General features: G+C 39.5%; 1 protein-coding gene across 1 annotated transcript; it reads right to left on the reverse strand.

The window, feature by feature from the left end:
• Window positions 1–444: 444 nt before the first annotated feature.
• On the reverse strand, window positions 445–13,608 carry CCDC125 (coiled-coil domain containing 125). The gene is made up of 11 exons (XM_086479972.1): window positions 13,338–13,608; window positions 11,683–11,741; window positions 10,235–10,321; window positions 9,321–9,398; window positions 8,511–8,596; window positions 6,323–6,405; window positions 4,176–4,291; window positions 3,502–3,609; window positions 2,396–2,567; window positions 912–1,045; window positions 445–783 (listed from the first exon to the last, which is right to left on the reverse strand). The coding sequence occupies exons 1-11, from the start codon at window positions 13,606–13,608 to the stop codon at window positions 445–447; spliced, it is 1,533 nt and encodes a 510-aa protein (XP_086336098.1).
• Window positions 13,609–14,474: the final 866 nt, after the last annotated feature.

Below are 14,474 nucleotides of genomic sequence, written 5' to 3' on the forward strand. Positions count from 1 at the left end.
CCAGCCGGCTGGCGGGGCGGAGCCGGCGGTGTGACTGACGCAGTCCCTGCACACGCGCTCCCGCGCCCCGCCGGCAGAGGGCGTCGCCCCGGGCGGGGCCGCCAGCGCGCCCGCGCCTTTTCTCTGGACGTCACCCCTCGCGGTGACGTGACGCTTACTCCGTCAGCCTCGTCACCACATAAAGTGGAGTCAGGGAAGGGGCAAGCAAAAGCGAGGGTTTAGGCAACTGCCAGCTGCTTTGTGGCGTTCGGGAATTACTGTTAAATTAATTAAATCTGGACGCTTTGCCAAAGCAATGGCTACTGCGCCGTTACTGAATGATTAAAGGCAGTACCAGCTAATGCATTGCCCTAGTTTGTCCTCCAGTGATGTAGCCGCAGGATGTTTTTAGGCATTTCCACAAGATCCTTCTTTTCTTAAAAACAAATTTATTCCAGAAGATGGCTATATAGACACCACTACAGTTTTGTCTGCATTTCCACATGGGTTATTTTCTTCGCGGTGCATAGTCTCAGATGGCCAGGAGTGTGATTTTCGAAGCATTTTAACCGGATTTTCGAATGTTTTTGCACCGGGAACTGAAAAGATGCTGTTTCGAGAATGGAAGCTTTGGCAGCAGGTGTGTCCTGGGCCCGATGACCCCTGGGCTTCACATTGATGACACCCCAGTGTACCTGCATTTCCTCTATCATGTTCCAAAACATCCTCTTTTGTCTCCATTGCGCGAGCTAGCATGTAACTAACCTTTCTTTGATGAGCCAGAGCCTCCTCTTTGTCATTTACCTGAGTATTTATTTAAAAGAGAAAGAAATAAAGGAGTTTATAAGCCAAGAACAAGGCAGTGCATGTAAATCAACAGTTGTATTTGCTCGCCTAATGACTCACGATGAATAGTTTAACAAAATACTAACCAAATCTATTAACATCTTCAGGATTTCATGAGGATTGTCTAGCTCCTCAACCTTCCTACAGTCCACATCCGATGCGAGCAGGCTGGATAGGTTTTGCCCCAGACTGTTCTTATTCCCTTGTAACTTGACACGTCCTAGTGAAAACAAGTACAGGAACTGTGGAATTGCTTAGCAGGAGAAAAGCTACTTTAAAATAAAATGGGCATGGTTAAAGTTGGATTTTGAACCACCTCCTCTAAATGGGCAATGTGGGCTACACCTTCTCCCACTGGATATACCATGGCAGATTACTTGCATGCAGCACCCCCCTTACCGCCACTTAATGCATAAATAGACCTTTCATCATATATATTGGCAAACTGAAAAGAAAGTTCTTTCTGCTGTCTGGAAAACACACTTTGACATTCTAGTTAAACAGTAATTCATAGTAATTTGTTTTTAAACAGTAGGTAGCCTGAAAGAAAAGATCTTTGTTTCTGAGAGTTCTAAAAAGATTAAAATACATTCAAATTATGAAATGTATGTATCAGGATCTAGAGCGTGGAAACAATGATGTCTGTATATGGGAAACAAAATACTCAGGGTATATGCTGTTCTAGTATTACAGACCGAGGGCACTCAAGGAATCTAGAAGACCAACCAAACTTCTAAGCCTGGCACCTCCAGGTCAATGGCTAACACAAATATATCTTGAAGTGCCATTCCTAAATTCTGCTATGGTTTTGACCACAACATAAGCACTTAAAGCGCTCCTCCTTACACTTTTTCTTGAGAAAAAGGTAAGAAGAATTATTCATCTTTTACAGAGTGCTTTGTAACTGACCGATGCCCATGTGAAGTGTAAGAAGAGCAATAAATTCTGATGTAGATACACACGCATAATAAAATACTGTGTGGCATTTAGTATTCCAGTGAAAGCTCGGTATATATTTTTTGCATTTCTCCTCCTTCCCTAACTCTTATATAAAGATCACTCCAAAAAACCCCAGCACATTAAATTGCTGACAGCATCTAAAATGTCCAGGCTAAACTTTCCAGATGTTAGCTATTATGTGCTGTTTTAACAATAAACATCTTTAATATCCAGAATATTATTGTCATCCTGGATAACAGCTTATTTATTCCAGCATGCTTTACTTAGATAATACAGTTGATAAACCTGTAATAAAAAAGGACTACATTAAAAGTGCAGACTGGTAGCTCCAATGTCGTACAGCAGTATTTATGTATTCCGCTTACACAGAGACACCCTGCCCCTACAAATGCGAAACTTCCTGTAGAAATTCTTCAACTACAAGACACACTATTTAACGTATTTACAGTTTTGACATAACTTTGTTCCTTTTTTCTTGACTCTTCAGAAGCCTCAGTCAGCAATTAAACTACAACCATACATTTAATACAACAAGAAAGTCTGCCTGTGCCACTTGTCAGCTAACTTCTTTCCTGGTCAACCACTACAGATGTATAGCATGCCCAGTTACCATCGTCTTTCAGACGTCTCCAGTTCATAAATTTTGTTTCCTTCTTAATCTTTATCATTTCTGCAAGCCTCAGGGCTTGGTCCTTCCTCTGCATTAGCTGCTGCTCAAATGCAATTCTGAAGGCATCTGCCATTATGTATGCTTCATCTTTACTCTTCTTCAGACTTTCAATCTAGTTTTAATTCAGAGAAAATGTAAAGTATGTTAAGCAATTTGGAAGCAACAGCAGATTTAAAATATATATTAAGAGACAGATGGAAGCCATAGACAACTTTTAAATAAATATAATCAGGGAAGTAGTAGAAACCAAACAAAGTCTTCTTGCCACAATAAGAAATACATTTTGAAATGTCTGTTGAGGTCGCCACCCTTCCTCTTCTACACATGCACACACCACCACCCATCTACACAACAAGCTGCCAGCCCTGCCTATAGATCTCCGCACATGCAGAAGAGCTTAAGAAGGGCATATGCTGTCTGGGCCAGGAGCAAAAGGAGCAAAAGAATGGCACCCAGTAAGTCAAGTGGAACTTCTGCAGTGGGACCATGAGGATGGTTAACCACATTTGCAGAGTCAAATACAAATTAGAATAAAAATTCTAAAACTATAGATTTTCACTAAATTTAAAACCTTAAGAGCTTGCAAATCATGTTATCGACTTGAGCATGATGTAAATACATAGTTTTCAGCAAGATCAGGTTCCTGACCTAGATGCGTGAGCAGGCTTGTGAATGCTGATGTCAATGTGAGGGTAGAATGCACTGCCAGGAAGGAAGGGAAACATTCAGTGGTAGTCCACACTCACGCTGTGTATACATTTACAGAGTCCATACACTTAGAGTGTTTTTTTCCTTTTTTTTAGATTAAAAAATATGGGTGGAAGGAAAAATAATTTATCTTTTTTTTACTGGTAAAGATGACTGATATCATTACTACAGTTTTATATCAGCAAAAGTTAAGGCATTACAAGCATCACAAACTTCTGAGAAGCATTCTTGTTTTAAGACACATTAGCTTGTGCAAGCTGCAGTAGTGTTTCTGGCTTTATTTGGTTTTGAGCACAAGCATGCCTCTGCTTGTTCATATCTAAGCCAAGCAGCATTACCTCTTGCTTGAGAAGAAGAAGTTGCTTTCGAGTTTTAGCCGCCATTTTAGCACAGGGACAAGGCTGCCCTCCAGAAGTACTGCAGGTACAGGCTCCGAGAACTGCCAGCTTAAAATCCAAAACAAACCACCAGTTAAGTATCTGTCTGCATATACAGTGCAATCCAAGAGATGTCACATGACTAGCAAAAAATTATCCTGAAACTACAAAGGGAGTTTAAGGGTCAGGGGAAGCAGGCTACAAGAGATTTAGGCATGATTTCTTTTGACTCACAATAACATACGTAAAACATATTTTTCTGCAAGATAACCTAAAAGCAAAAATTGTTGGCCTGTGTATGCTACCCCCTGCAGACCTCATTAGAATTTTTTTTACTCAGTAAAGTAAAGTGGTAGGCATAGGAGTTAAGACATTTGGAAGAAAAAAACAGGTGTGCTGTCTTGCAAAAGATGGCCCGATGCTCCTTCTGTCTACTTTTTCTTTGCAAGGTAGGAATCATGACGCACAACAAATCAGAAAACTGATTAACAGGCATGCAAGGGCATATCGTCATTAGCTAAAAACAGGTCCAAAGAAAACAGTTAAATAATCAGTAAGCAAAATTTATCTACATATTTTGAATATAAACATAGCTTTGAACCAGCCATTTTGAAAAACATGTGAGTCATACTTACTTCAAGACCTGTAAAATCTGTAAGGTCACTTTTATTCAAGGACATGTTTTCTTGAACTACCTTCTGTTGTTTCACATCTAGCATTGCAAGAAATTCCAAGCACTGCTGATTCAGGACTATGAAATAAAACAAGGAACGTGATTAAAAAGTCTACTGCTCTGATTTCTTAATTTCTGAAGTTAACTACATCCAAATGAAGTTGTTCATAGAATCATAGAATCATTCAGGTTGGAAAAGACTTTTGAGATCATCAAGTCCAACCACCAACCCTACTCTACCAAATACGCCCCTAAACCATATCTCCAAGCACCACATCTAAACGACCTTTAAACACATTTAGGGATGGTGACCCAACCACCTCCCTGGGCAGCCTATTCCAATGCCTGACAACCCTCTCAGTGAAAAAATTTTTCCTAATGTCAAGCCTAAACCCACCCTGGTGCAGCTTGAGTCCCTTCTCTCTTGTTCTATCATTAATTACCTGTGAGAAGTGACCAGCACCTACCTCTCTACAGTGTCCTCTCAGATAGTTGTAGAGAGCAATAAGGTCTCCCCTCAGCCTCATTTTCTTAAGACTAAATAGCCCCAGTTCCCTCAGCCGCTCTTCACAAGACTCATTCTCTAGGCCTTTCACCAGCTTTGTTGCCCTTCTCTGCACTCTCTCCAGCACTTCAATGTCTTTCTTGTATTGAGGCGCCCAAAACTGAACACAGTACTCGAGGTGTGACTTCACCAATGCCGAGTACAGGGGGACGATCACTTCCCTACTCCTGCTGGCCACACTATTCCTTATACAAGCCAAGATGCCATTGGCTTTTTTGGCCACCTGGGTACACTGCTGACTCATATTCAGCCGCTTGTCAATCAGCACCCGCAGGTCCTTTTCTGCTGGGCAGTTTTCCAGCCACTCATCCCCAAGCCTGTAGCTCTGCATGGGGTTGTTGTGACCCAAGTGCAGGACCCAGCACTTGGCCTTGTTAAACATCATAGCACTAGCCTCAGCCCATTGATCCAGCCTGTCCAAGTCCCTCTGTAGAGCCTCCCTACCCTTGAGCAGATCAACACTCCCACCTAACTTGGTGTCTTCTCAAAATTACCAAAGGTGCATTCTATCCCTTCATCAAGATCTTTGATAAATATGTTAAACAGAAGTGGCTCTAGTAGTGACCCCTGCAGAACAGCACTTGTGACTGGCCACCAGCTGGATTTAACTCCATTGATCACCACTCACTGTGCCCAGCCGTCCAGCCAGTGTTTTACCCAGCAGAGTGTATGCTCATCCAAGCCATGAGCAGCCAGCTTCTTATTAGAATTCTGTGGGAAACAGTGTCGAAGGCTTTACAGAGGTCAAGGTAAAAAATATCCACAGCCTTTCCCTCATCCATCAGGTGGGTCATCTTGTCATAGAAAGAGATCAGGTTTGTTAAGCAGGACCTGCCTTTCACAAACCCATGCTGACTGGGCCTGATCACCTGGTTGTTCTGTAAATGACTCGTGATGGCACTCAAGATGATCTGCTCCATGACCTTCCCTGGCATTGAGGTCAGACTGACAGGTCTGTAGTTTCCCAGATCCTCCTTTTGGCCTTTCTTGTAGATAGGTGTCACATTTGCTATTCTCCAGTCCACTGGGACCTCCCCAGTTAGCCAGGACTTCTGGTAGATGATGGAAAGAGGCTTGGTGAGCCCATCCTCCAACTCTTTTGGTACTCTTGGATGTAGTCCATCCAGCCCCATAGACTTGTGTGCATCTAAGTGGTGTAGTAGGTAACCAGTTTCTGCACAAATGCTGCAGACAACCTAAATAGTGGAATGCCACCAAGCACTCGGTGTTGTGCAAGCCTGAATAAAATATAAGCAATATCTCTCCTGTGTGTGTTGAATTGAGTCATGGCACACTGGGCAAGAATCTGCTTTTTCATAGAATCATAGAATCACAGAGTGGTTTGTGTTGGAAGCGACCTTAAAGATCATCTGGTTCCAACCCCCTTGCCATGACTTGTCTGTTTAAAGGGGGCTTCTGCACATCCATTAATATCAGCTGCCAGTAACAGGAGACTTATTGAGACAGAAAGCTTCTTCAACAGCTAAATCCTGAATTATTCCTGTGAAACAGTGTATTAAGAGGCATAGCTGTTGGTGGCTTACTTGTATTTTCAGCTTTAAGAGTTTTAACTTCTTCTGTTCTCAGCTTCAATGCTTCCTTGAGAGCTGCATTTTCACAATATAACCTGCAGAAGTTAGAAAAATGCTGTTATCTTTTAAAAAAATAAAATGAGCACTCACATGAAAAAAAAATTAGTCTGCTAAAACATTGTATCTAATATTTCTGCAAATTAAAATTAGGATTACTGAAAAGATTGAGGAAAAAAATCAAAACTGGAAAGAGTTGAATATTCAGTTTGACAATATATTATCCATGCAGCATTATACAATGTTTCCTCACTTCTAAATTTTTTAATGGAAAAAATTGTAAAATTTTTACATAACAATATCTGTACCAATAATATGTAGTATGTTGTCAGATCCAAATCTGCTAGCCAGGGGCCAGTAAGCAACCTAAACCTACTCCTAACTAACTCTCTGAAGAAAGTTCTATGTTCTAGGCTTGGTCTGACTGGCAGTGAACCAAGGCTAAGAAAGCAGGCTACAGCTAGCTTCTGTGGAGTGACTGACTCCTCATTATCCAGGCTGCAGGTGACTCTGCAGGCAGCAAAGCCAGGACCTCTGCACTCACGCGGAGGTTTCTCTGCAACCCAGATACCATGCACTGTTCAAACAGGCTCACCTTGTCATGAAACCACACCCTCAGCCAATTTAAACGTGCCCAAGTATGTTCCAGTGAATGTTAAGGAAAGAAAAGCCATTCATATGTAAATAGACAGTGCCAATAACTTCAGCGTTTAACAAGAGGTGAGATTAAGTACCACATTACCATTACAAACTCAAAGAAATTTGTTATTATGAACCTCTGAAAAACTTGCTAGAAATCTTTTACTTCCTTGAAAGAAGAAAATTGTTATTGGACACGTGACAACATGGCTCTGGTCTGAATTTTAGAATGTAAACTTCCTGTAGTCTTAATGCTGTTCTCAAGAACAGCTGTACTTTCAAGCGTTGCAGCATGAGAACATACAATAAGCATCTATAATGCCTTTTTCCTTGAAGTATTTGAGTATTGACTTCTTGGATAGAAAAGTGGCAATCTCAAATTCTAAATGTTAAAGCAATACAATTTATTTGGTGCATCTCTTCAGCTGTCAGTAAGTGCAGCATACCATAAATTCATGGGTTTGTTTAAAACTAAAGAGTACCCTGAATTATTTCACTTGAATAAACAAAGGGAAAAACACATTCTCCTCATCCTGCTGTCTCAGATATCAGAAAACCTTTTTGCAAAAAACTCCCTTTTTTTCTGAAGCCACATCTCTATCTTTCAACAGTTAACACTAGTTCTGTTTCTTGAAACCGCCCAGCTACACTTCCAATCTCCTAAGTCAGGAAAGGCAGAGTTCTTCAAGATGTATCCCTTGACAGGTGTAACTAAGTTAACTGGTAAAAAAGACACAGTATCTTAACAAAACTCTTCTTAGAAATGTACAGTTTGTAAACATTTGGCTTATCCTTTGATTCAAAGTTTGAAAACTTTAAATAAAAATCTCCACTGGAAAAAAAAAAAAAAACAACAACAAAACCAAACAACTCTGATGAGTCGACTTCAGAGATATCATTTCTACATTTGAATAAGCGAGCCTGCTGGTCTAATTTTTCAAGGTCTGTTATTGCACTATTAGTTTACTGCCTCTGGCACTGTCCGCTTGCCTAACCACACCCGCTGTCCGTCCAGAGTAAGTCTTATTTAAACAAAGAACCAGTTGATCAGCCTTTCTCAAAAGCATTCCGTTTTACGTGTACATATGCTTATATCTACAATGCAAGAAAATAAGGCAATGATTAACCAGCAAATGATATTTCCATATGCATAAACATACCATTATTTTCTAAGCCTCATTTACATTTAAAGTAAATCAAGGCAGTCTGACTTCAGCTGGCTAACATAATAACATAATTGGATGAAAATGAAAACTCAGCCTAGCAAAGCTAGCCTATGTACACTCTAAAGAACGGAGACTTAATAATTTTAGTAGTTTTAGTCGAAAAATACAAATGTAGCTATCATGAAAATTAAATAAATCTTCACAAACCTGGAAAAAAATAAGAAAACACAAAAATCCCAGAGAACCTGATGAAGCAAACTTGTAACACAAGAAAGATGACATATAGCATTCAACACAATTAAAAAAAACCCCAAAGACACAGAGTGTAAGACAAATACCTGTCATACTTTTCTGTCCATGTGTCTTCTATGTTTTTAAATCTATCCTGATCAAATTCAATTTCCCATTGCAAGATATTTATTTCCTGTGGAAATGAAACAAACCTGCAGCAGTTCATTACAAGTCTCCCATTCGAAGAAACAAGAGTTGCTGCTGGTGCTGAATTTGGCACTGGCAGAGATCAAGGTGATCAACAATGATGACATCTATGATACTGTTAAAAATACACTTAGTGCCAGACACTAAAAAGTTTCTGCATCACTAGTCTATGGATTCGAGGCCATGCTGCATGAACTAATGCTTGCAGTGGCTTACAATAAAAACAAACCCATGCTGTCACACTTCCCTGTCACCTTACTGTTCTGTGCAAAGGTCACATAGAAAAAGAAACAAAGCATAAAACTCAGTTTAAAAATGTAGCTCAATGCCACCTTCTTCCTCTTCCCCATCTTCCTTATTGGGCACCCATTTCTTAGACTCACTGAAAAGTTCCAGCTTAGTAACTAAGAAATAGTGCAACTCACTATGAATGACTGCAAAACTCGTAACAAAGACCAACTGAAAGTACAGAAAGAACTCTAGTTAACTTTCAGGTATTATTTCTACACACTACAACTGAAAACATCTAGATCAAAAGAGTGATACATTAACATTTTCCCCTTCTACTAAAGAGGAATAAGAATACTTTCAAAAACACCCTGGAACTAATGCCAGTTTTGTACTGATTTAAACAGAGTCTGATAACCCCTTATTAATAGCAATGGACTTCTACATTGTTGCACAGGTGTGAAGGAAACATGCAGCCTTACCTTTTCTAAAGTTCTCTTTTCTTCCTCAGTTTTTTGAAGCATTGCTTTTGTGTGACTAGTGGCTTTATTAAATACTGCCTGCAAGAAAACCCACAACTCTGTCAAATACTGTAACTATGTTTACTCAATTTGGCTTTAGCCAAATTTGCAGTTTTACATCACGAGAAGTTCACATTCTTAGTTAAGCAGGACTGTGCAGAATTACAAACACTAGCAACTTGTTTGTAAGTCCCCGTGGGTTTTAATTTCAAGTCACTAAATAGCTATGTTGTGTAACAAACGTGTTTCAGTCCCATAATCTTTTCTATTGAAAAATGTAGCATCATTCAAAATAAGATCATGTCTTCTTTAGGGCTTGTCCACAAAATCAGCTCTTAAAAAACTTGGTTACAACGTACTTACACTTTGATCCAGCTGTAACCTACTAGGAATGTCTGAGGGTAGAAACTGCAGAACTGTAAATGGGTTATGCAAGCAGGCTAAAAAAAATATTACCAAATGCGAACAAAAGACCTAACATTTAATGCATGCTGTCCTCTAAGACAACAGATGGAGCAGTCAACTGAAAATAGCTGTACTTTGCAGCAGCATTTCAAGCACTGGCAAAATCTGAAATTTAAAGGACTGGAAAGAAGGCCTTATTCTGTAAATTAAATAGATAAATCCTCAAAGATAAAATTATCGATATTTGCTACAACAGTAAAGTCTTCTTAAATAACCACAATAGTTCCATGCAGAAAAAGTATTAACTCATAGAAGCCAAGCCTGTAGAAACTTGCAGGGCCAATGTTTTAAATTATAGCCCTGGGATGAACTCAAGGTTTGCGGGGTTTTGATGAGGAGTGGCAGGAAGATTTCTTCTGTTTTCCTTCCGTTACCATTAAGTACCTAAATGATTTCTGAACAACTCCTACCATGCTCTGCAGAATTCTTAGAGCTTCATCTTTTCCTTCAAGTTGTCTTTGAGATGCTTCAAGCTCAACTTTCAAAATTTCAACTTCCTGAAGCAAGATAAAATAGGTACACTTGAGTAAAAGCCAACGTAATCTTGTTAAAACTCAACTGTAACAGCAATGTAAATTCACCCTCTTCAAAAAACCTTCTCCTATTTCTACTCTATATAATTCTTTTCTGACTAATAGCTTGCTTGCGATGAAGAAATGTAAACAGTGCATGCTAGCATAAAATCCTTAGAGAAGGAATACTTGTAATTATTATTCTTTCTGTTCTCTTCCATTTATTTGGAAAATAAACCATTGCAGTTCTGCCTTGCTAAAAGAACTTTTATCTATCAACATAGGTCTGGAGCTTTAAAATAAGTAAGCAGAACAGAACACAGTTTTCTTATCATGCAGTAAAATATTACAAATACATACTAAAATATAAATACCACATTAATATGGCATACTATAAATTTATTATACAAAATAGCCATACTCTATAGCATGAATATCATGTTAGGACTGTTAGATCAAAACCACTGCTTGTCCAGAACAAAACAAAACAGATTCCTGCTCCAGGTACATGCCAATCACATCTTTATGCAACAGCTCCCCCCTTCAAAAGAAAGCAGTTTTTCCATTTCCAAGAATTAAAAGAAAATGTACTGCTTTATATACTTATCTTTCCTTAACCCCTATGTAGATCCCTCAGTTGCTCACTTGTGGTCATACAAAACCCTTTTTCATAGTTCTTCCAGTCTGATTACTTCAGCAATTGATACTGAAATTGTATGTGAGAGCAGTGGCAATTTATGAGTTTTGTCTAATTGAAAATGAGTAAGGTTCCTTAACATTTTAACTTTCCATGCACTTAAGTTCTTCATGCTAAGACCACTTGAAAATGACCTACCATGGACTGTCCTGAGGTTAAAGAACAACTTTAGAGTGCAAATGAAGCATGTATTTTACAGCTGACATCACCCTGCTCTTTCTGCCTGGACTGATGCCAACACATCAACACAGTTAACCACAGTAAAATGAAAATATAGGAGTTAACTATCTTTCAACAAAAATGCAGATTAAAACCCCAAAGACTATTCTGCAGTTTACACTGCAGATTTTCAGGGCCCAAAGCTTAGTAAAAAAAAAAAAAAAAAAAAGAAAACCTGCTGGAAAATGAGTACAATCCTTTTAATATTCTCGACATCTTTAAAAATACTTCTCCCCCCACAACCCCCAAAAAATCCAAAGTATAAACCTCACCTCCCACTCTGATAAAATTAATGAGGCTGCCAGATACCGCTCTAATTGCAAGAACCCGAATCCATCCAAGACATGCCAAGATCTTCAGCTAAACTAACACTGTGCTTTTACTTTGCTACATTAAGAGGAAAGGCAGATGTCAAGAGCAGCACACTAACCTCTAGAGCTTCCTGAAGTTGTTGCTTTAGTTCTTCATTTGACACTTCAGTATTAGACTCTGTAGGATTGATAGGAGATACTAAACAATGAGATACTATAATAATTACAAAAGAAAATGTGAGAATTTGCTTTACCCTTAAAACGGGCAACATGCAGAGGTGAATTTTCATCTTTGTGTTTTTTTTATTCTGGAGCTAATAAACAGATTTAAGAAATACATAAATACTAAGCTCAAAACCATTGTTTCACAGTTAAAGAAGTGAAATGGGAAAAAAAAGGTCAGTTGTAAAGAGACCTAAAATAAGGACAATAATTTTAGAATTTCCTCTAAAAAAAAAGAAAGAAAATTGCCATCCTGATTGAAAAAATAATTTCATTTTTTAGATTCTTTTAAGATTGTACCTTTTAATAACCAAACTCAACACAACAGTAGCTATCACTATGTAGAAATAGGGGCAATTTTCAAGAGGTAAAGATGAAGTACAGTGGCGGGGTATCCCACAAGATCCAATATTCCTCTAAACAAGTGGTCACTACTGGTACCGTTTTTCCTAAAAATGAGCATCACAGAGCTATGTTAAAATGCAGCCTCCTACTAATCACAGTCAGGTTCAATGGACTTTAGTCATGCTTTCATGGATATTGCTGTGTGAAAGATCTAGATCTACGATAAGCATCATACAGAGACCAGCAGAAAGACAGTGAAACCAAAAGGAATTATGCTGCTCTCGCAACATCTTCACACTGAAGATGCTGAAACTGGTGAGGAATAATTACATGGCTTAGCTTACTGTGGCATGTGGAGAGGATAGTGGGGACTTGTCCTAAAGGAGAGAAACAAGCAAGTTAAGTGGAAATCCTTCACTCAAAATACTAAAACCAGCTAAAAATGTAAGGTAAAGCAGGTGAAGTGTAATGAGCAGCACTGCCTATATTTGATTTTATTTACAGCAGTATCGTCGTCACAAAAAAAGAGAATGCCAACCCTGAGAGAACAGAGATGTGCAGGTTCTAAAAACTTCGTAACCTCAAAAAAGGTGTGCCAATTCACAAATTTCAATGAAAGAGCAAAGAGGATTTTGAATATCTAGCCGTAAGTTTTAGATAAAATCTCTAGGAAGACACACTTAAACAAACCAGGAATCCAAACAATTACATCCAATTTCATATATGTATTTAGAGAAAAACAATTCTGTCCCCCACACAGGATGGCTCTTCGCTAAATGTCACTTTCAAATGCAAAAATAAACACTTTAAAAATGGTCATTGTACATGGAGAAGGGCCACAGCCTCACTCACACAGAAAAAAAATTTCTGCTGTTCATGTTTTGGGTGGAAGATGCAGGCACAGAGACTTCTCTGCTGCCTCCATGGCATTGAGCATCTCCTTTTGCAACACTAACAACGGACTTACAGGCTGCACCAACGAACCTGCCAGGCTGCGTTGGATCCCGGCAGGTGTGCAATGCACATGCACTTCCTGGAATCCTTCAGAGATTTCAAGGTGTTTTGGCAAACAGCTTGAATTAAACTTGATGACAGCTTGTGAAGCAGCTGAACTGCTCAGTTTTGCTGAAAAAGATTTTTCTCATAGTAAATAATTAACTTCTAGATTTTTCTCATAGTGAATAATTAACTTCTAAATTACTCTTACCACAGCTACTTTGTCGTGTGGAACTAGCAACAGGCTTTTTGGATGATCCGTCGTAAAAACTGTTTCGTTTTGAACCGGAAAGAGCTGCAGCATCACTTTCTTCCACTCTCTTTGCTGATATGAGGAAATTGCAAACTTTTCCAGATCCCTTCCTGGATCTACATGAATAGCAGTTTTGTAAATTTTCCCCTTCATAAACACCTCCAGGTCGTCTCCCAAGTCCGTTTCCCAAGTCTCCATGTGTCATGTCATCCTCTTCTGCTCCCTCCATCTTTTTCCTCCTGGTTTGTGTTGGGTTTTATTTTCGCTGATTGAGAGCGCTTCAGTTACTGGCAATGCCTCCCGCAACACAACAAGTATTTTATCTACAAAAAAAAAAAAAAAAAAGAAAAAGAGAAGAACTCCAATATTAAAGCAGTGAAACCTCCGGCTGCGGACGGGACAGTTCCCGTTCCCCTTCCCGGAGCCCCCCACCCCCTGCCCGGCCGGTCCTGGCGCTGCCGGTCCCGCCCTGGGGCGGGCTGGGGCCGGGGCGGGGGCGGTGGGAGCACCCGGAAAGCGAGACGACAGGTACCCGGGAGGCTGCTCGGAGCGACGAGTGGAAGGAGGGTTTGTTTGGTTTGGTTTTTTGTTTTGGCTTTTTGTGTGTGTTTTTTTTTTTTTTTTTTTTTTTTTTTTTTTTTTTTTAAATAGAGGTGTCTGTTCTGCCCTTAGCCCCCACCAGCCACAACAGCATTTACAAAAATCCCACGCAGCTTCGAGAAACATGATTTTACCTTACAAGCAATCATTCAAAGCATTCTCAAGAGTTGGTGTTGTCCAGATACTTCCACTCCAGAGATCAGCCTCCACCCCGTTTCCCGTTGAAGCAGTAATGCTGAAAGCAGCTGTTGAAGAGCAGTATGTGTATGTGTGTGTTTCCACAATGTTTGGTCCCGATTCTGCAAGGAAACTCCTGATTTTTTACTGTTTCGGTTTATACAAGGGTCAAATTGCTGCTGCAGTATTCTGCTGTAAGTCTCACAAGAGTCTATACCAAATTTGTAATAAAAAATAGAATCTTACATAGGTAACCATAATACTCTTTACAATAAAAATTTTCAAGCAAGTAGTTTTCCTGTTCAAACTTGTGTATAC

This window comes from Leptosomus discolor, chromosome Z (assembly GCF_034619465.1).
Source record: "Leptosomus discolor isolate bLepDis1 chromosome Z, bLepDis1.hap2, whole genome shotgun sequence".
Classification (NCBI taxonomy): domain Eukaryota; kingdom Metazoa; phylum Chordata; class Aves; order Leptosomiformes; family Leptosomidae; genus Leptosomus; species Leptosomus discolor.